This window comes from Nerophis lumbriciformis, linkage group LG04 (genome assembly GCF_033978685.3).
Source record: "Nerophis lumbriciformis linkage group LG04, RoL_Nlum_v2.1, whole genome shotgun sequence".
In the NCBI taxonomy this organism is placed as follows: domain Eukaryota; kingdom Metazoa; phylum Chordata; class Actinopteri; order Syngnathiformes; family Syngnathidae; genus Nerophis; species Nerophis lumbriciformis.
This window is the reverse complement of record NC_084551.2, coordinates 51,070,001-51,093,794: the sequence shown is the minus strand read 5'-3', so window position 1 is coordinate 51,093,794 and position 23,794 is coordinate 51,070,001. Positions and strand designations below refer to the sequence as shown.

The 23,794-nt window shown below is 41.0% G+C and overlaps 1 protein-coding gene across 1 annotated transcript in view; it reads right to left on the bottom strand.

Annotated features, from left to right (window-relative positions):
• The window catches only part of ndufaf6 (NADH:ubiquinone oxidoreductase complex assembly factor 6), a 55,221-nt gene that overhangs the window by 492 nt on the left and 30,935 nt on the right, over nt 1–23,794 (bottom strand). The window contains exons 7-8 of the mRNA XM_061956812.1: nt 18,230–18,331; nt 5,311–5,367 (exon numbers count right to left, since the gene is read on the bottom strand). Of these exons, the coding sequence (XP_061812796.1) occupies nt 5,311–5,367; nt 18,230–18,331 (159 nt within the window). The remainder of the gene's footprint in view (nt 1–5,310; nt 5,368–18,229; nt 18,332–23,794) is intronic.

Sequence of the window (23,794 nt, the reverse complement as noted above, 5' to 3'; positions counted from 1 at the left end):
TCCGCCCTGAGATCGGTAGGTTGTGAGTTCAAACTCAAGTCATACTGTGGAGAATGCATATATGTTTAAGAGTTCTTTCTATATTCATGTTTGGATTAGCTAGTAATTTTCTATTGTATACTCTGTGTACCAGTTTCTCTTTGTCTACAGTGGTCTGTTTGGTGTTTTAGACATTGGAATGAGAAGAAGATACATCCCCCTTCTTGCCTTATCAGTGTTGGGGAAGGGAGAGGCATTCCTTTCTGGGGGGGAGGGCTGCTTTCCTTTTCAAGGAGTATTTTTTTTTCCGTTTGAATGTTAGAACAATTTGAGGAGCCAGTATGAATGTATTTGTCTGGGCTGTTCTCCTGAAGCTTCAGTAAAACTTGATAATATTCCTATTCTGTCTTGATGGTCCTTCTTACTCAGCATATATGTCATCGAAAGAACTTGGGATTGACCAGTGACTTAAATTCCCTGGGAGGAAAAGCTGGTCAGACGCAACAATACCAAAGACTATAAAAATGGGACCCATTGCCTCCCTTGCTTGGCACTCAGCATCAAGGGTTGGAATTGGAGGTTAAATCACCAAAATGATTCCCGAGCGCGGCCACCGCTGCTGCTCACTGCTCCCCTCACCTCCTAGGGGTTGGAACAAGGGGATGGGTCAAATGCAGAGGGTAATTTCACCACACCTAGTGTGTGTGACTATCAGCGGTACTTTAACTTTTAACTTTATTTATAGCATTTACTAACACATGTTCACTTCCTGTTCTTAATTTGTAACACAATTTACATCTATGACTTCTAAATACAACAGTTAATGAGGTTAATATCTTCTATCTCTACCTTATTATAAGTTACTTAATTATTTTTCCTTGTACTTTGCAAACACCTTGAGTTTGAACAGTTTCCTAAACTGAATTACATTAGAACATTGTTTGACTTCTTTGCTTAATAAATTCCATTATTTAATTGCACATACTGAAGTTCTTAAGTGTTGTACGTGCAAACAAATGTTTTAAGTGACATTTTTCTTTAAGGACATATTTCTCTCTCTGTTCTACATTCTTAGGTTGCAGGTTATAATAGTTGTTTCCGCATAATTTTAAAGTCATTAAATTTCAATATTTATTTTTAATAAATAAAGCGTTTGTAGGGTCTTGATATCCAACAATATTTATTATTATTCTACTTGACCTCTTTTGTAAGACAGTGAATAAAGTGGGCTTTTGTAGTTATTTCCCCATATTTCGACATAATAACTCAGATATGGTAACACTAGCGAGCAGTAGAGAATATAAAGTTATTTTTAGCCCAGAATATATTTTTGCTTTGTTCATTATAGAAATATTTCTTGTCACTTTATGTTGTATTTTTTTTTTTTATATGAGATTTCCAGTTCATTTTATAATCTATTATTACACCCAAAAATGTGATTTATTTCACCCTTTCAATGTCTACTCCGTCTATTTGTATTTGACTTTCTCTTCTACTGTTACCGATTAGCATTATTTTAGTTTTATTGAGATTTCAAACCAGGTCAAACCATCTTTTTAATTTATTCATTTTTTTCTGTGATTATTTGTATTCACTCTCCTGTGCATCACGCTGTTGTGTCGTCTGCAAATAGTACTAGCTTTAAAAGTTAGTACAGTGATTGCCAACCATAGCACATTTCAACCGGTGTGTGGCTGGAAATGATCCAATTTCACTTAAGTATTTACTTAGACTGACCATACGTCCTCTTTTCCCCGGACATGTCCTCTTTTGCGGGGCTGTCCGGGCGGGGTTTCTTAAATGCCTCAAATGTCCGGCATTTTGAGTCAGGGTTGCGTGTATTTTCAATGTACGTCCAGGGTTAAGAAGGGGTTAAAAACAAAACAAATTGTGAAGGTGTGCGCATGCAGCAGCATTCGTGAGGGAGGGGCAGAGACAGAAAAAGCGAGAGAGTGGATTGATTGACATACCGGTACTTGCCAACCGTCCTGATTTTCCCGGGAGACTCACGAATTTCAGTGCCCCTCCCAAAAGTCTCCCGGGGCAACCATTCTCCCAAAGTCTCCCGATTTCCACCCAGACAACAATATTGGGGGCGTGCCTTAAAGGCACTGCCTTAGCGCGCCGGCCCAGTCACATAATATCTACGGCTTTTCACACACACAAGTGAATGCAACTCATACTTGGTCAATAGCCATACAGGTCACACTGAGGGAGGCCGTATAAATAACTTTAACACTGTTACAAATATGCGCCACACTGTGAACCCACACTAAACAAGAATGAAAAACACATTTCGGGAGAACATCCGCACCGTACCACAACATAAACACAACAGAACAAATACCCAGAACCCCTTGCAGCACTAACTCTTCCGGGACGCTGCAAAACAGTTTTTACACTTTTATACTGAAATAAATACACCTACAACTTATTAAATAAAAACATAGAAAACACTATCAGCAGCGGTAAAGTTTAGATCCATGAAGGAAAGAAGTGAATGAATAACTGAATAAATTTACATATGCATACAAATGTGTCTTCTTTTTTATTATTTATTTTAATGAATTAAGTAACGTTTATGACAACCTTTTTTCAAAACACAATATAGAATGTGAGATATAACAGGATAATGCATACGTTAATCATTTGTTTTCAAAATGCTTACAAAAAAGTGGGACCCCAAAAATGTATTTTGGGATCCCATTTTTATGACTTGATGGGGTCCATGGGACCCCGTTTTGAAAATTCCTAGCGCCAACACTGCTGTCAACAGAGGAGAAAAAATGCTTTATTTAAATAAATATATTATTTATATAGCAAGTTCAAGTATCATTGGCAAATTTTCACCTAGTCCCGGCCTTGGCGTGCTGTCCGCCTTGGCACGCATATATGTGTCCTCTTTTTGGGATTTCAGAATATGGTCAGCCTAATTTACTACAAATCATGCATCTTTGCCAGCAACGTACTACCGTTCAAAAGTTTGGGGTCACATTGAAATGTCCTTATCTTTGAAGGAAAAGCACCGTACTTTTCAATGAAGATAACTTTAAACTAGTCTTAACTTTAAAGAAATACACTCTATACATTGCTAATGTGGTAAATGACTATTCCAGCTGCAAATGTCTGGTTTTTGGTGCAATATCTACATAGGTGTATAAAGGCCCATTTCCAGCAACTATCACTTCAGTGTTCTAATGGTACAATGTGTTTGCTCATTGGCTCAGAAGGCTAATTGATTATTAGAAAACCTTTGTGCAATCGTGTTCACACATCTGAAAACAGTTTAGCTCGTTACAGAAGCTACAAAACTGACCTTCCTTTGAGCAGATTGAGTTTCTGGAGCATCACATTTGTAGGGTCAATTAAACGCTCAAAATGGCCAGAAAAAGAGAACTTTCATCTGAAACTCGACAGTCTATTCTTGTTCTTAGAAATGAAGGCTATTCCATGCGAGAAATTGCTAAGAAATTGAAGATTTCCTACAACGGTGTGTACTACTCCCTTCAGAGGACAGCACAAACAGACTCTAACCAGAGTAGAAAAAGAAGTGGGAGGCCGCGTTGCACAACTGAGCAAGAAGATAAGTACATTAGAGTCTCTAGTTTGAGAAACAGACGCCTCACAGGTCCCCAACTGGCATCTTCATTAAATAGTACCCGCAAAACACCAGTGTCAACATCAACAGTGAAGAGGCGGCTGCGGGATTCTGGGCTTCATAGCAGAGTGGCAAAGAAAAAGCCATATCTGAGACTGGCCAATAAAAGAAAAAGATTAAGATGGGCAAAAGAACACAGACATTGGACAGAGGAAGACTGGAAAAAAGTGTTGAATCCAAGTTTGAGGTGTTTGGATCACAAAGAAGAACGTTTGTGAGACGCAGAACAACTGAAAAGATGCTGGAAGAATGCCTGACGCCATCTGTTAAGCATGGTGGAGGTAATGTGATGGTCTGGGGTTGCTTTGGTGCTGGTAAGGTGGGAGATTTGTACAGGGTAAAAGGGATTCTGAATAAGGAAGGCTATCACTCCATTTTGCAACGCCATGCCATACCCAGTGGACAGCGCTTGATTGGAGCCAATTTCATCCTACAACAGGACAATGACCCAAAACACACCTCCAAATTGTGCAAGAACTGTTTAGAGAAGAAGCAGGCAGCTGGTATTCTATCGGTAATGGAGTGGCCAGAGCAGTCACCAGATCTGAACCCCATTGAGCTGTTGTGGGAGCAGCTTGACCGTTTGGTACGCAAGAAGTGCCCATCCAACCAATCCAACTTGTGGGAGCTGCTTCTAGAAGCGTGGGGTGCAATTTCTCCAGATTTCCTCATCAAATTAACAGCTAGAATGCCAAAAGTCTGCAATGCTGTAATTGCTGCAAATGGAGGATTCTTTGATGAAAGCAAAGTTTGATGTAAAAAAAATCTTATTTCAAATACAAATCATTATTTCTAACCTTGTCAATGTCTTGACTCTATTTTCTATTCATTTCACAAGGTATGGTGGTGAATAAGTGTGACTTTTCATGGAAAACACAAAATTGTTTGGGTGACATATATATATATATATATATATATATATATATATATATATATATATATATATATATCAGAATCAGAATCAGAATCAGAATCAGCTTTATTGTCATTACGCAAGGTAACGAGATTGATATATTAAGAATCTACAGTATGTGATAAGAGGTACATCATTAACCTGTGCCATTCATACAACATTTTTATTTGGTGGTGGGCTGTAAGATTTTTCTCATGTAAAAAACATGCCTCCAATAAAGGTTGGAAAACACTCAATCTTCTGTAGACAAAATCACTTTTTCCTAGTAAACCCAGGGGAGCTTGTTTTGTTTAGGCACCTCGGTTTCTACTTGAATGTTATTTTAACTAAAGATGACGGCAAAGTCTCTCAGAGGTATTTCCCTGTCGGTTGAGACGGCACTCACTCAAGCCTACAGTTCATCTTAATTAAATTTTCAGTGGGTTGACAGAGTACACGCGGAGCGCCTTTCAGGTTTCTCACGCTTACACGGTGCCACGGCGGGAGTCCACTGCGGCGTGAAAACCATACAATTTTGCGTGCGACACAGCAGGGCGGCTTTTGGCGTCAAGAGACATGCATTCTCCATCAGCTTGCTCAAGTCAGCGACTCAAAGCAGCTTATTGCTTCAAGTGTGGCTTTGATTTCAAGCGTGCCTTTGATAAGAAAATTGCAATTAAATGAAGCTGACACATACAAACCCTTGTATGTGTCCTGCTGAACCTTTCCCGTGCATCTCTATTGTTTATCAGCAGTCACAAGTGGCTAGGCGATGGCTTACCGTGTGGAGAAAGGCCGGAGTCGCAGCTGCCGGGATGCTGGGGCCAAACGATCGCGCCTGCAGGGAGAAACAAAGACAAAGTAAAAATAATACACAAGCTGCTGCGTGTGTTTACAACAAACTCTGTAATAACCTTCACACCAATGCTTTGATGCTAATCAAAATGTTTGCGCTTCACCGGCTGCTGTACACACTAGATAATAGGAATAACTAATTAAAAAACAGAAGAAAGACACACCACATTTGTTACAATAAGGACAAAGTCTAATTAGATCAAAGCAAAATTCACAGCCTGCATTGACAAAGATGATAATGCTCAGACTTTGTGTTGTGTGTGTGCAGAAACACAAAATGTTGCAGCCGATAAATGTTGGATGAGTCAACAGTTATGTGATACAATTTTCTTCTTCGAGTCCGTAGCAATCTCAGATGTCGTTCTGCCAGTATTGGGCACAGGCCACAGCTGATGGGGTAGGTAGGTTCTGGCACTGGCTAGCCCTTGTGGTGAACGGAGAAGCAGCATTGTGCGTCAGTCTTCTCCTGCCAGTACACAGCCTCTCCTTCACCAAGACTCCTGTAGGGCCTCCACGTGGCCACACACGGTAACTAGGGCCCCGTGGCCCAAGGCAAACGTGGCAGGGCATTTAAAGCTGCAGTGGTCCCCAGAGGCGTGATGCGCAGGCCTACTTTGTGGACACGCCCTGGCATCACCCAACCACTGCCCCGCTGCCTTGTGGGTTAGTCTGGGAAGACAAAAGGCTAGGGGAGCACACCCTGAGAGAAAAGCAAGTGCTGGTAGGCGCACCACAGGCGGTCCTCCGACAGACCAGAGCTCCCGCAGCCTCCTGCAGCTGTGAGGAGGTGCTGGTCGTCCTGGGTTTCCCTTGCCACCGGATACAGCTCCCCACAGCGAAGAAGTGACGTTGGAGTCTGCGCGTCTCCCTCGTCGAAAAAGACCTCAACGGCGGAGTGGGCGGATGATGGTTGCATAGAAGCTCCACAACGGTCACAAAGGCGGAAGAAGGCTGCAGCAAAGATGGGCCCCCAATTGTCTTGGTCTCCATGCCATTGGACCCTGACCTTCTCTTTGCCAAGGACAGTGTGGTGGCTGTCTGTGCACCAGTCTCTCCACTTTAAAAGATTCCACGCACAGGCGTTCTCCTGAAGGCAATCCCACCAACAGGAGGACAATCATACTCATTTCGAGTGACCGCCGCCGCCGCCGATACCTCCTGGGTTCCGCACGCAGTCTAGTAAGGGACTTCCAGATCGAGACCACAAGAGAAGCTTTTCAGTGGTGTGATTCCTCTGTCCAGTCATTCAAGAGCTTGTGTATCATTTATTTGCCATTCATCTCTTCCCAGATGTTGGTCCTTGCTACTTGTGTGGTTGTCTGGAGGGGCAGCACTGTCTGCATAAAACTGGCTCCGCATCGGAACCTGCGTGGGAGAACGATGTCTGTCTGCTGTGTTCTCTGTTCATCGTCTGATGTGTGGGGATAGATGCCAGCTACAGCTGGAGGCACGGAACAGGTGTTGTCATGATGCATCTCGTGGTGATGCGCCAGGTGACATTGAAGGCTCTGACGACCAGTTTGGTGTGACGTGCTTGAGCAGGCATACCCTGCTGTAGAGAAGCACAGCGCCACGGCTGTTGCATGGATTGTTGGTAGATCTGCACCCCACTTGGAGTTCACTAATTTACAAAGTGTTATTGCGGGTGTTGACCTTGGCTTTGGTGTTCTCCAGGTGATTTTTTAAGGAGTGTGCAATTCAGTGTAACGCTATGATACATGTATATAATTGGACGGTCTGTGGCCATCCCAAGTGATGCTCATTTGTCTCGATTCCCCAGGTGGAAACTGCATAGTTGGGTTTTCGATAGGTTGGGTTGCAGGTGCTTGTTATTGTAGCAACCTGACATTTCTTGGTGGACACTTTCAAGGACAGACTCAATCTTCTGTAGGTGTACTTGTTGGGTGATGATGCAGAGGTCATCTGCATAGATGAAACGCTGGAATTCTGGGGTTAATGGCTGGTTGTGTGTATGTTGAACAAGAGGGGGGCCAGTACGCTACCTTGTGGGAGGCCTTTCCATTTGCTCCTCTGGTCATTCAGCTGGACGTAGAAGAGTCTGTTGTTGAAAAGGATTTTGATGACTTGACACAGGTTCAGGTCACCTGTCATGCCAAGTAGTTCCCTGACCATTGGACAGTGTCATAGGCAGCAGAAAGGTCTATTAGACCTGCTCTAGGTATTTGTTTTTCTTTAAACCTATCCTCAATGTGTTAGGTGCAGATTCAGTAGCTGTCCAGCACAGGAGCGTCCAAGAAGAAAACCAGCTTGGTGTCTATGAGTGGCACGAGGCGTTGGAGCAGTAACCTCTCATAAGAGTTTGTAAGTAATGCAGAGGAGGGAAATAGGCCGAAACACTTTGGGGATGATGGGTCTTTGTTGGGTTGGGGGATTGCAACCACTTTGGGATTTCTCCAAACAGGAGGGATGATTTGTTGTGGCATATGTGTTCAGCATATCCAGGAGCCAGATCTTTAAATTAGGTCCCAAGTGCTGCAACATTTCTGCCAGAAATTCAACAATATCTGACGCTTTTCCGGGTTTCAGCTTTCCCATTGCAGTGTTCTTATATGTCTAAGAGTTTGGTGAGAGGGTTGGGTTGTCTGTGGTTAGTCGGATGCCACTGTGGGTCAGCAGCGGTGTTGGTTACCGCCAATAACCAGCAGCTGTGATGCAACCAAATTTGCTGTGACCATTGTGATTATGGGTGGTGTGGTGTGGCATTCGCCAAGATGGCTGATTATAGCCTGGGCCTTTGTGCTGCTATTTATCGTGCAAGTGTTTTTTTCTCTATCATTTCCCTCGTTGTTCCCCAACTTCACTGATCAGGATCTCTCCAAGTTCTATTGTGATATATGAGAAAGGGTGCTTATCATAGTCCTCATAGTAGTCTTTCATCAGGTCACTGAATGTTTCTGATGTCCCTGGATTATGGTGTGTCTGGCATCCTCTAGGTATGGGATGTCTGGCTGGCCTATTTACGAAGTCTGTAAAGTTGAAGACGTTGTTGGGAGATAGTGGTATGTTAGATGTGGAATGCTCTATCTCCTTCTCAGATGACAACCAGTGAGATTTCTGTAGGTTGAACTTCCAGCAAAACGGTGGTTGCTTGGAGAGCGGATCAAACAGTAATGGCAAATGGCCTGTGCTGGGTATGGGGGATAGTGTCCAGGGCTTCCTTCTCAGTTCTGGATGCAATGTCACTGCTTACACTGGCGAAGTCTAGGTTGTATCCTCGTTTCCATTTGGCACTGTGAAAAGATTTGGGTAGTTTAGCGATTAGGGTCAGTTGTTTGGACTCAAGCAAGGTTTCAATTTCATCTCAATCTTGGTTGTTGTTCTCATAGATGTACTGTGGGCACTGAAGTCACTGATGCTTATTTGGAATCTTCTCTTGCATCTCTTTGGTAGTTCTGTGTACAAAAAAGGAGTTGCGGTTAGATTATAGACTGATGTAACATTGACATTTGGGAGGGCAACTGTGATTGTTTCCCTGTGGCCTTCAGTGGTGTGGGTCCAGACTTCCTCATTCATGAGATTTGGTCTGCTGAAATCATCCATACTCCCAGAGATGATAGGTCAGTGTTGTGCAGTGCCGATGTGGGTTTCCTGCATGCAGAGTAGTTCAAACCGATTGGCCATCGTTGCCAGTAGCTCTGCCTTGCATCCTAAAAAACTTGCGATATTGATTGAGACGATTGACAGTGTAGGTCCAGAGGGGGTCGGGTATCTGTGACGCTGTCAAGATCCTGCAGGCATGTTAATCATTTCATTGTGTAGTTGGGTATACAGAGATTGGCCTACTGGCAGGTTCAGATTATACCCTCTTGGTTGTACGTATATCTCATTCAAGCCAGCCATAATAACAAGGCTAAAACATTCTAACCAAATGCTTATAAGCGCCCAGAAGTTTAAAGAGAGGTGTCTTGTGACAGAGACAGATTAAATGTAAAAAAAAAAAATATATATATATATATATATATATATATATATATATATATATATATATAAGTTGTATAATTATTTAATCGCCTACCAACTAGTCACTTTTTAAAGTAATCCTAGTCTCAAATTATTATATGGCTAAAAGACACCAAAACACTATCTGGCATTCCAACCTCTCAAACACCATGGGCAAGATGAAAGAGCTGTCAAAGGAGCTTATGGACAAGATTGTAGACCTGCACAAGACTGGAATAGACTACAAGACCATTAGCAAAAAGCTCTGTCAGATAGCATAGAACAATGGTTCTCAAACTTTTTTCACCAAGTACCACCTCAGAAAAAACTTATATATGTTATATGTATTATATATATATATAATGTATATATATAATACATTGGCCACTGTAACATTACACACAGTTTTAACAGTAACACTGTGTTTAAATTTGGTACATGAAAATAAAACAATGTACTTTAATCAAGTGATTTTTTGGGGTACCACTAGATGGAGCCCGAGTACCATTAGTGGTACACGTACCCCAGCATGTCAGTTCTAACTACATGATAGCCATACTTGCCAACCTTGAGACCTACGATTTCGAGAGGGGGGGAGCGTGGTTGGGGCGGGGGCGTGGTTGGGGGCGTGGTTAAGAGGGGAGGAGTATATTTACAGCTAGAATTCACCAAGTCAAGTATTTCATATATATATATATATAAGAAATACTTGACTTTCAGTGAATTCTAGCTATATATATATATATATATATAGGAGAAATACTTGAATTTCAGTGTTCATTTATTTACACATATACACACACACATAACACTCATCTACTCATTGTTGAGTTAAGGGTTGAATTGTCCATCCTTGTTCTATTCTTTGTCACTATTTTTCTAACCATGCTGAACACCCTCTCTGATGACGCATTCTGCTTCGTCTCCTTGTTGTGTGCGCAGTTGTGCACTGCACTCTCTAAAAGCCCTAGATGTTATTGTCACATTTGCATGTACAGTAGATGGCAGTATTGTCCTATTTAAGAGTGTCACAACATTGCTGTTTACGGCAGACGAACTGCTTTACGGTAGACAAAAACGTGACTGCTGTTGTTGTGTGTTGTTGCCGCGCTGGGAGGACGTCAATGAAACTGCCTAACAATAAACCCACATAAGAAACCAAGAACTCGCCCTCGATCATTCTACAGTTATAACGTGATTGGGCAGGCACGCTGTTTATATTGTGGGAAAGTGGACGTGAAAACAGGCTGTCGACACGTCACTCAGGTCCGCATGGAGCTGGAGGGGGCGTCGCCTGAATTTCGGGAGATTTTCGGGAGAAAATTTGTCCCGGGAGGTTTTCGGGAGAGGCGCTGAATTTCGGGAGTCTCCCGGAAAATCCGGGAGGGTTGGCATTTATGATGATAGCATCAGCATTAGCATGTGTTTTATTGATTATGGAAAAATATAACAACCAATTGTTAATTATTATTATTATTAGGGGTGCACTGATCGATCGGCCATCGACAATTATGGACTTTGAATACCAATCACAAAAGCCTATCCCCTCTGGCAGACACAGTTAGCTGTGGCTAGCTTCAAAGCTAACTCATACACCGTGTGGAGCCGCTCCCTTAGGTTGATAATCATCACCTGCGTTGCGGCAAAAAAACTACAGTTACTACAAGTACTATTACCACTGGAGAACAAAGTTCAACATGTTAAACACAGTATGAGCAAGCAGGAGCAGACAATAAGGCATGCTAATCGCTAAACTAGCTGCAATGCTAGTTTAAAACAACAAGTAATAAGTGTTGAGTAAAGTTCAAATGGAAATGGAAGTATGTTACAACATTAAGTAAGCAACTATTAAAAGGAAATGAACAAGTGAGTTAATAACAGTCTAGAGCAGAGGTGCCCACATTTTTTACCTCCTAGGGCCAAAGTGAAAACGTGCGAATGGCAGAGGGCCAAACAACAGCACCACGAGTGAGGAATTTAGCCTCATACCACCATACGTAAATATAAGGTAGTAGAGATTGTCAGGTTGAATGGATGGCAACTAGTTAGGCTGTAAAAAATAGTATAGTGGTACCACTTTTCAATTTACAGTAAGGCACTGTAAAAAAATAAAATAAAAATAAAAAAGACCATAGATTTTGTTGTTCAGCTCAGTCGCCAAAAATCTTCACTAAAAATAACAATGGTATCGTTTTTTCAGTTTACAGAAATGCACTGTAAAAGATGACAAAAAGAAATATTGTAACATTTTCGGTGGATATCACACCAAATTGGTACCACTGTTGTTTTCACGTTAACATTCTGGTGACCGGGGCTGCCAAGTCTTTACAGTAAAATCTGAGGCCAATTTCTTTTTTACAATGCGTTACTACAAAATACAAAAACAGTACCACTGTTATTTTTACAGAAAAATTGTGCCGTCTGAGCTGCTACTTTTTATACCGTAAAATCTATATTCCCTGTTCACACGGTGCATTACTGTAAATGTAAAAATAGTTCCAATGAAGATTTACAGTAAATCTGAGCTGCCAGGTTTATACAGTAAACTCTGCTGACATTTTTTTTTTTACAGCGCAACCTTGCAAAGATGACATCAATAATTGCACAGCTTGAAAGAGGTCAATATAAATGAATAATAATTACGAAATTATTAATTACAAAACCCAAAACCAGTGAAGTTGGCATGTTGTGTAAATGGTAAATAAAAACAGAATACAATGATTTGCAAATCCTTTTCAACTTATATTTAATATAAATAGACTGCAAAGACAAGATATTTAATGTTTGAACTGAGAATCTTAATTTTTTTTTGCAAATAATCATTAACTTAGAATTTAATGGAAGCAACAAATTGCAAAAAAGTTGGCAAAGGGACATTTTTACCACTGTGTTACATGGCCTTTCCTTTTAAAAACACTCAGTAAACGTTTGGGAACTGAGGAGACACATTTTTTAAAGGGGAACATTATCACCAGACCTATGTAAGCGTCAATATATACCTTGATGTTGCAGAAAAAAGACCATATATTTTTTTAACCGATTTCCGAACTCTAAATGGGTGAATTTTGGCGAATTAAACGCCTTTCTATTATTTGCTCTCGGAGCGATGACGTCACATCGGGAAGCAATCCGCCATTTTCTCACTTTCGTCGGTGTGTTGTCGGAGGGTGTAACAACACGAACAGGGACGGATTCAAGTTGCACCAGTGGCCCAAAGATGCGAAAGTGGCAAGAAATTGGACGAAATTTGTTCAAAATACGAGGGTGTGGGGAAAGCCGACGAAATGGTCAGTCGTTTGTTCCGCACACTTTACCGACAAAAGCTATGCTACGACAGAGATGGCAAGAATGTGTGGATATCCTGCGACACTCAAAGCAGATGCATTTCCAACTATAAAGACCCTAGCTTCCCTGGCCTGCTGACATCAACTCCAAAACTGGACAGATCAGCTTTCAGGAAAAGAGAGCGGATGAGGGTATGTCTACAGAATATATTAATTGATGAAAACTTTATTCATTACTCGCGGTTTTACGTAAATTATTATACATAAACTGTGTTTACCAATAATTTAGCTTAAAAACATTTATTTTTTTCAATCATTCGAGTACATTCGGGTAGTCTTGTGTAATGCAGTATTTTGTGTCTATTTAGGTATGGTTAACCCGAGTGCTGAAATCGTGGAAAAATATATGTTCTTAGCACGCCTGAAATGGGCTGTCTGCACTCTCAAAGTGCATGTTGTTGCCAAATGTATTTCATATGCTGTAAACCTAGTTCATAGTTGTTAGTTACCTTTAATGTCAAACAAACACATACCAATCGTTGGTTAGAAGGTGATCGCCGAATTTGTCTTCGCTTTCTCCCATTGTCGCTGGCTGTCGTGTCGTTTTCGTCGGTTTCGCTTGCATATGGTTCAAACCGATATGGCTCAATAGCTTCAGTTTCTTCTTCAATTTAGTTTTCGCTACCTGCCTCCACACTACAACCATCCGTTTCAATACATGCGTAATCTGTTGAATCGCTTAAGCCGCTGAAATCCGAGTCTGAATCCGAGCTAATGTCGCTATATCTTGCTGTTCTATCCGCCATGTTTGTTTGTATTGGCATCACTGTGTGACGTCACAGGAAAATGGACGGGTGTATATAACGATGGTTAAAATCAGGCACTTTGAAGCTTTTTTTAGGGATATTGCGTGATGGGTAAAATTTGGAAAAAAACTTCGAAAAATAAAATAAGCCACTGGGAACTGATTTTTAATGGTTTTAACCCTTCTGAAATTGTGATAATGTTCCCCTTTAAGCTTTTCAGGTGGAATTCTTTCCTATATGTGGAGGGGGCGTATTCTGCGGGCCTTCCACGGAGCGTGGTGTGTAAGGAAAGGCTTCGAAGCACAGCTGGCAGGTGATTGGATTACCCATCTGGGGCTGATCATCCAATAACCTGCCATGCTTATTAGGAGCAGCCGGGCCAAGACACCGTTGTTGGGAGTTGGAGTTATGCAGCAGACGCACACTGGACATTCAGGGACTGAACAGTCGCCAAGCAGAGTTGTGACCTGGTGTGTTAGCACAATAAAAGATTGTTCAACCCAGATCCCCGGGCTTCCGAGCAGATCTATTTCGGTCAGGAGAACCCACAAGAGGGAAACCTCTACACCATTCTTGCTTGATGTACAGCTTAAGTTGTTCAACAGTCCGGGGGTCTCCATTGTCGTAATTTACGCTTCATAATGCCCCACACATTTTCAATGGGTCTGGACCACAGGCAGGCTAGTCTAGTACCCGCACTCTTTTACTATGAAGCCACGCTGTTGTAACACGTGGCTTGGCATTGTCTTGCTGAAATAAGCAGGGGCGTCCATGAAAAATACGTTGCTTGGATGGCAACATACACTATATTGCCAAAAGTATTTGGCCACCAATCCACAGGTGTTTAAAATCCAGCACTTAGACATGGAGACCTTTTCTACAAACATTTGGGAAAGAATGGGCCGCTCTCAGGAGCTCGGTGTGAAATTTGGTGGAGGAGGAATTATGGTGTGGGGTTGTTTTTCAGGCGTTGGGCTTGGCCCCTTAGTTTCAGTGAAAGGAAATGTTAAATGCTCCAGGATACCAAAATATTTGAACAATTCCATGCTCCCAACCTTGTGGGAACAGTTTGGAGCGGGCCTCTTCCTCTTCCAACATGACTGTGCACCAGTGCGGGGCGGCACGGCGTAGTGGGTAGAGCGGCCGTGCCAGAAACCTGAGGGTTGCAGGTTCGCTCCCCGCCTCTTACCATCCAATCAAGATACTTCACCCTTGCCCCCAGTGCTGCTCACACTGGTGAATAAATGATCAATGATAGGTGGTGGTCGGAGGGGCCGTAGGCGCAAACTGGCAGCCACGCTTCCGTCAGTCTACCCCAGGGCAGCTGTGGCTACAAATGTAGCTTACCACCACCAGGTGTGAATGAATGATGGGTTCTCACTTCTCTGTGAAGCGCTTTGAGCAGGGGTCCCCAAACTTTTTGACTCGGGGGCCGCATAGGGTTAAAACAATTTGGCTGTATGTATATATATATATATATATATATATATATATATATATATATATATATATATATATATATTTGATGTATATATATATGTATTTGATGTATATATATATATATATATATATATATATATATATATATATATATTTGATGTATATATATATATATATATGTATATATTAGATTATATATATATATATCGATATATATATATATATATATATATATACATCAAATATATATATATATATATATATATATATACATATATACATAGATATATATATATATATAGATATATATATATATATTACATATATATAGCGCAATATCCGCGCGCGCGATGTCACGTTATCGATGAGAAAATGCATTTTTAGACAATATGATTTGCCTGAGCAGCTAGGAGACACAGTGAGTAGCAAGCGGTACAAAGTGGATAAGAAAAGACAGAAAATAATATATATTTAAAAAAAAAAAAAAAAAATTTATACTTGGGACTTCCCGCGGGCCTGATTTTGGACGCTGGCGGGCCGGATCCGGCCCGCGGGCCTTGGTTTGGGGACCCCTAGCTTTGAGTGTCTAGAAAAGCGCTATATAAATCTAATCCATTATTATTATTATTAGTGTACAAAGCAAGGGCCATAAAAACATGGATGACAGAGTCTGGTGTGGATGAACTAGACTGGCCTGCACAGAGTCCTGACCTGAACCCGATAGAACACCTTTGGGATGAATTAGAACGGAGACTGAGAGCCAGGCCTTCTCCACCAACATCAGTGTGTGACCTCACCAATGCGCTTTTGGAAGAATGGTGGAAAATTGCTATAAACACACTCCGCAACCTTGTGGACAGCCTTCTCAGAAGAGTTGAAGCTGCAATAGCTGCAAAAGGTGGACCAACATCATATTGAACCCTATGAGTTAGGAATGGGATGGCACTTCAAGTTTATATGTGAGTCAAGGCAGGTGGCCAAATACTTTTGGCAATATAGTGTATGTTGCTCCAAAACCTGTATGTACAGTACCTTTCAGCATTAATGGTGCCTTCACAGATGTGTAAGTTACCCATGTCTTGGGCACTAATACACCCCCATACCATCACACATGCTGGCTTTTACACTTGGCGCCTATAACAATCCAGATGGTTCTTTTCCTCTTTGGTCAAGAGGATACGACGTCCACAGTTTCCAAAAACAATTAGAAATGTGGACTCGTCAGACCACAGAACACTTTTGCATCAGTACATCTTAGATGAGGTCGGGCCCAGCGAAGCCGGCGGCATTTCTGGGTGTTGTTGATCAATGGCTTATGCTTTGCATAGTAGAGTTTTAACGTGAAGTGAAGTGAATTATATTTATTTAGCGCTTTTCTATAGTGACTCAAAGCGCTTTACATAGTGAAACCCAATATCTAAGTTACATTTAAACCAGTGTGGGTGGCACTGGGAGCAGGTGGGTAAAGTGTCTTGCCCAAGGACACAACGGCAGTGACTAGGATGGCGGAAGCGGGGATCGAACCTGGAACCCTCAAGTTGCTGGTACGGCCACTCTACCAACCGAGCTTCACTTGCACTTACAGATGTAGTGACCAACTGTAGTTACTGACAGTGGTTTTCTGCAGTGTTCCTGAGCCCATGTGGTGATATCCTTTACACACTGATGTCGCTTTTTGATGCAGTACCGCCTGAGTGATCGAAGGTCTGTGATATAATCGTTTACGTGCAGTGATCTTCTAGATCAGGGGTGCTCATTACGTCGATCGCGATCTACCGGTCGATCTCGGAGGGTGTGTCAGTCGATCACCAGCCAGGCATTAAAAAAATAGTCCTAAAAATGAGCGATCATAAATCTTCACTATGACGTCACTTTCGTCACTTGATTGACATTCACGGCACCCGAGGGTCTTCTGAGATGACGCTGGCTGCTGCCAGCTCATTAAAATTACCGACAGGAAGGCGAGAAACACTTTATTTCAACAGACTCTGGCGCCGTACCTGTCGTCAAAACTCCAAAGACCGCCTGCACAGTTGCACAATAAAAACTCTGCTTCATCCTGCCTGCGCTACCAAAATAAGAGTCTCAGAAAGCTGGCGTGCACAAGCTAGCAAGCTACGGAGTTTGCCGACAATGTATTTCTTGTAGAGTGTATACAAAGGAGTATGGAAGCTGGACAAATAAGATGCCAAAAACCAACCACTTTCATGTGGTATTGGACAGAAAGGAGGACTTTTTTTCTCCTCCATTCGAAAATGCGGACCTTATCAGCACCACTGTCTGATTTCAATCAATGCAAGTCATCACAATCAGGTAATACACCAACTTATATTCTTGTCTTCATGAAAGAAAGGAATCTATATGTGTTAAACATGCTTGTATTATCTTTAAACACCTTTAACTTATTAACAATATTAACTATATGTGTTAAACATGCTTGTTTTATCTTTAACCACCTTTAAGTTGTTAACAATATTAACTATTTGTGTTAAACATGCTTGCATTATTTTTAACCACCTTTAACTTGTTAACAATATTAACTATATGTGTTAAACATGCTTGCATTATCTTTAAACACCTTTAACTTGTTAACAATATTAACTATATGTATTAAACATACTTGTATTATCATTAAACACCTTTTAATGTATTAACAATATTAACTATATGTGTTAAACATGCTTGCATTATCATTAAACACCTTTAACTTGTTAACAAAAACATATATTTCATAAATAAGTAAATATAAATTATACATACAGTATGAATGAGGTAGATCCCCACGACTTGATCAATTGAAAAGTAGCTCGCCTGCAGAAAAAGTGTGAGCACCCCTGTTCTAGATTCTCTGAAACTTTTGATAATATTACGGACCATAGATGGTGAAATCCTTAAATTCCTTGCAATAGCTGGTTGAGAAATGTTGTTTGTAAACTGTTGGACAATTTTCTCACGCATTTGTTCACAAAGTGGTGACCCTCGCCCCATCCTTGTTTGTGAATGACTAAGCATTTCATGGAAGCTGCTTTTATACCCAATCATTCATATATCGGTATTGTTGATGCCAAGGGTAGTGTCAGTATATGATTGATACAAAACTATTTTTTAAATTTTGTTAATGTTTACAAATTGAGGGATTAAATCCCTGGACAAAGAGGATTTTTGAGGGCATGGTAGTTTTTGCTTTTGTTTATTTATTGCATACTCTATTTTGCTCATGTAATAAAAAATAATTAGGAACTAGTTTAAATGTGTTATTGTTTCACTTTCAATAGCAGGCAATTAAATTAAAACATGTGATCAACATTGGTTATGTTATTGTTATTGTTATTATTATTGTTGTGTTGGTACCAACATGTTGCAGATGAACGTGAGCCTGACTGGCGATGTCGTACACCACATCCCGGACGTTCTGCTCGCGGCTACCGCGGATGATGTCCTCTTGGGAAGCGCCGTGCTGCGGACACACACAAGAATTTGTCAACTTTCTGCAAGGCCATAGCGTGCAGCATTGTGTTGCTGCCCACGGCGTCTGCGGCACGCACGAGGAGAGAGATGACCTCCGTGTGGTAGGCTTTGTCACATCACATAGCAACGTTTGACAAACATCATCCTCGCCTCCGTTTGATTGCTTGTGCCAAAAAAGGCGAAGCGGGCCTCAGGCTGTACGTGGGATCTCTCGCTAGGGTGGACAGCTGACTACCTCGAAAACAATTCAAGCTGTGGCTGACGCATGACACATGCTTTTAAGCAACATTCAAGCAGAATAAATGATAAAAATGTGATCAACTAGTAAATAGACTTGGACTCCAATAAGATATGAGAAATATGGCACAGGGGTTAGTGCATGTGCCTCACAATACGAAGATCCTGAGTAGTCCTGAGTTCAATCCCGGGCTCGGGATCTTTCTGTGTGGAGTTTGCATGTTCTCCCCGTGACCGCGTGGGTTCCCTCTGGGTACTCCGGCTTCCTCCCACCTCCTAAGACATGCTCCTGGGGATAGGCAACACTAAATTGGCCCTAGTGTGTGAATGTGAGTGTGAATGTTGTCTGTCTATCTGTGTTGGCCCTGCGATGAGGTGGCGACTTGTCCAGGTATAGCCCCCCCCCCCCCGCCTTCCGCCCGAATGCAGCTGAGATAGGTTCCAGCACCCCCGCGACCCCGAACGGGACAAGCGCTAGAAAATGGATGGGTGGATGGACAACTAATAGAAATAGTGCAAATGCTAAGTATCTTATAATAATAATAATAGATTTTATTTGTAAAAAGCACTTTACATTGAGTAAACAACCTCAAAGTTCTACAGTGTATTAAAACAATAAAAAAATAAAATAAAATAAAAATAAAATAAAAAACAAAAATTAAAATAAAAACATAATAAAAAATTAAAAAATTAAAAAAATAGAACAGTCTAATACCGTATATTACCAAATAAACGCCCTTGGGCAAATAACCGCCCATGTCCTAATAGCCGCCCGGGGTCTGACCCCATTTTGTGAATTAACCGCCTCTTCCTAATAGCCGCCTATGTCCAAATGGGCTGTTATTTGCCGAATTTAGATTAAAATGCTACTGGGGTTGCTTTGCTGCAGTATTATTGTTTTGATGGTTTCATAGAGTACTTGGTACCATAATTTTATTTTTCCTGTATGCTGCTTTATTTAAAACTTGGAGTAATGTAGCCTTTATTTTATTTAAGTGACAGTATTATTGTTCTGTTTTGATGGTGGGTTTTATACTTGAGTACTTGGTACCAATGTTCCCTCTAATTTTTCATGTGTCTGAGCAAACGCTCAAACTCCCTGAGCATTCCTTGGACGACATGTGAGCAACGTCAGACATGCACGCTGTCGCCACCCCAGCATCACACCTGTCCCAAAGCTGACATCATAACAAGTTCAATGTTTTATTAATCAAATAACAGCAGTTATTTCCATCCATTCATCCATTTTCTACCGCGTATTCCCTTCGGGGTCGCGGGGGGCGCTGGAGCCTATCTCAGCTACAATTTCCATTATACTATTTTCTAATCTAAATGATTAATTAATCTAAATGGAAATTTTAAAAAAAGTTTTCAGGAGCTGTATGTTGTATGTCTTGGGGGTTGCTGTAAAATAATTTAAGACATGTATCCCTATAGAGATCACGATTTGTTCCCCTTGAAATATTCACATTTAGCACAATGAGATGTGGGCTGTAGCACAAACATGGGATATAGTGGATAACGTTGTGTCTGTAAAATATATCATTACATACTTTTTATCAGCATTTATCTAATCTGGTAACTGCATTTCATGATTACTATGCTTAAATAAACATTCTTAATACAAAACCCAAAACCTTTGAAGTTTGCACATTGTGTAAATGGTAAATAAAAACGGAATACTATGATTTGCAAATCTTTTTCAACCTATATTCAATTGAATAGATTACAAAGACAAGATACTTAATGTTTGAACTGGAAAACGTTGTTATTTTTTGCGAATATTAGTTCATTTGGAATTTGATGCCTGCAACATGTTTTAAAAAAAGTGGCAAAAAATACTGATAAAGTTGAGGAATGCTCATCAAACACTTATTTGGAACATCCCACAGGTGAACAGGCTAATTGAAAACAGGTGGGTGTCATGATTGGGTATAAAAGCAGCTTCCATGAAATGCTCAGTCATTCACAAACAAGGATGGGGCGAGGATCACCACTTTGTGAACAAATGCGTGAGCAAATTGTCCAACAGTTATTGTCAGTTGTATCAGAAAACAAAGACTAAAACGAACTACAACCAACGCTAGCAATGGTTATACTGGTGAAAATAAGTAGATCATGCTTAGCAGCCTAATGTACGCACAAAACTAAAGAGGAGACATTTTACCAAGGTATGCCTATTGGCAATGTTCCCTATAATTTTTCATGTGTGTGAGAAAACACACAAACACTCTGAGCATTCAGTGGAATACAGACGTGCACACTGTGGCCATACCAGCAGCACATTTGTCTCAAACCTGACATAACAATTTAAATGTTCTATTATTATAATCAAGTGACAGTAGTCTTTTTCAAGAGATTATTTTCTAATATATGTGATTTGGCCCACTTAGATATTGTTTTTTTTATCAGCTATACACTATAGTATTTTATGCCTGGGTGGGGGTCCTGCTTTGGAAAGATTGTGTACCCCTTTCAGAGATCACATTTAGTTCCCTTAAAACATTCACATGTTGCATGAGATGAAGTGTTTATTAACTTTCTGTCCATAAAATAAATATTTTTATTAGCAATTCTGTATTGATTGATTGATGGATTGATGATTGATTGATTGATAGTGCTGTAACATCATTTCATGATTAATATTAAAAAAATAACATTCTTAACAAATGACAGTAGAATAGTAAAACGACCTGTAATTTACACTTTATGTGTAGTGTTAATTATAGTGCTAATTGCCATAGTGTATGTGTTGGTGCAGGAGAGAGAGAGAGAGAGAGCGAGAGAGAGAGAGAGAGAGAGAGAGAGAGAGAGAGAGAGAGAGAGACAGAGAGAGAGAGAGAGAGAGAGAGAGAGAGAGAGAGAGAGAGAGAGAGAGAGAGAGAGAGATGCTGTTGATATAACAGATGACAAAGAGTTAATAGATAAAAGTATTTTACACATTGTTTTGGTGTGGTTATGGCTGACAAACAATTTCGCTAAATAAAGGGACCGATGGAATTCCTGTCCTCCTTAAAGTGTCTCCACAGATGTTACAATAATTTAAGTGTTGACAAACATTGTTTATCTGTTGTGGCCCCCTTTCGTCACCTGTTACTCACAGTTGCATTGCAATATCATACAAAACAAATTATTTGTTTATTTTGTTTAGAGTGGGATTTGATTTTGTGCGCGGCATAGATTTGCTGTGCGCAGAGGACTCGTGAGCAGTGTGCAATTGCGCACCTTAGAGGGAACGTTGCTTGGTACCATAATTTTATTTTTCCCGGTAGGCTGCTTTACTTAAAAAGTTTATTTATTTTTAGTATTGGTATTCTATTTGACAATTGTTGCACTACTGCCATGTTGAGGCCTTGTTGATCTCTTGTCTTTTGATAGCCTACCTCATGTTGATCGCTTGTTTTTTTGTTTGTATGTTTACAATAGCTTTTACATTTAAAGTTTTTTGTACGAAAAAAAAATACTGGACAGTAACCATTGTAACCAAATAATGGCCTGGTGCAGGCTGGTGCAAAAATAAATAAAAGCCTTGTGCAAATAACCGCCTGTCTCCAAAATCGATTTTGTGAAATTAACGCCCGGGCTACTCTTTGGTAATATACGGTAGATAGAACTAGTATGCATACATCTAAAAAAAGGCTTTTTTTAAAAAGAAGGGTTTTTAAGCCTTTTTTAAAAGCATCCACAGTCTGTGGTGCCCTCAGGTGGTCAGGGAGAGCGTTCCACAGAGCGTTCTTGAAGAAAACTGTTTAAAGGAAAACTGCACTTCTTTTTCTTGTTTTGCCTATCGTTCACAATCCTTATGAGAGACAAGAAGACAAAAGGTTTTTTGTTTTTTTTTGCATGCTAACATGTAAAAATCAGCTTGTTCTTGGTAGCTAGCAATGCAGCAAACGGGAGCAATCAATTCTACCCCGAAATCGCTTTAAAAATGCATTCAAAACCCGTCAACAATACTTCATTTACTTTCCGTCACCTGTATAATAACCAAGCTGTAGCGACACTGTTATTGTAAGAGGGAACACTGAGGAACACTTATTCTAGCGTAGTAACACATCGGCGTGCTAGGGTATTAGCCGTTAAAGCTAGCTACAGAAAAAGATAAGCTAGCTTCTACATCAGCACGAGACACGTTTGAGTTTGTATTGCACAACACAATGCGATAGGACACTAATCTGTACTGACTGAAAAACATGAACAATCATTCAAGATTCAAGCTTCAAGATGCTTTATTGTTGTCCATTCTTTAACATGTACAAGACACATAAGAACTGAAATTTCATTTTCGGCACAGTCCCACTAAGAGCAGACGTACGTTACAAGGGGACAAGACGGGACCGCCAACAGATCAGCCACTTACGGCGCTCCTTAAAAAAGGTGGGAAAAAGGTGACATTGGGAAAGGGGGAAGAGTAAAAAAAATATCAGTCTAAGGCTGGACCCTCAGGAGGGGTCCAGACTGAGTCCGAGGAAAAAACCTCACATAGCATGGCACTCATAACCAAGATACATGTAATCACAACTCGCAACAGAGGGGGGGGGGGGGTTTGGGGCCCTGGAGGCCGGCTGCCGGTATAAAGCGCTACTCAGCCATCCACAACCCCGGAGGAATTAAGCAGTGGTGAACGCGTTGATTGGGGGAAGGGCGGGTGCGTGCATGTATGCCCAATTAACTTGGGTGAGATGTTGAAATGTTTTTGTGGACTGGGGCCGATCTCAAAGTTCGACACCAGGTGTTATTGAAAAAAAGGAAGGTCAAAAGCGTCCATCGTTGAGGAGTCCTCGAGGGAGTTTTTCAGAACAGCCTGTTCCTGATAGCATCAAGGCCATTCGAGGGAGTCAAATCGTAGATTAAGATGTTGTTTTCTTCGAGCAGTCAAAACAATGACCTGCCTGCTCTGTGTGTCCGTGCCGGATCTCTCAAATTCAATTTAATTCTTCCTTCTCAGCAAGCTTCTCCAAGATGAGATCCATTTTGCGATTCAAATCAGAAATCGCCCCAGTCTGTGTTCCCACAGCCCGACCCAATACTTCCATTGCGATGAACAGCCGTTGGGCTCCTTCAGTTGCTGCCATCGTCTTCCGAATTTGACGATACACCAGAGCAATGCCCAGCCCAATCAACAGGTGCCCCGCGATCACGGTTCCAAATAGATAGATGTCTTCCACGTCCTTGATGGAAAGGACTAAGAGGCACATGAGTCTCCATTTATCCC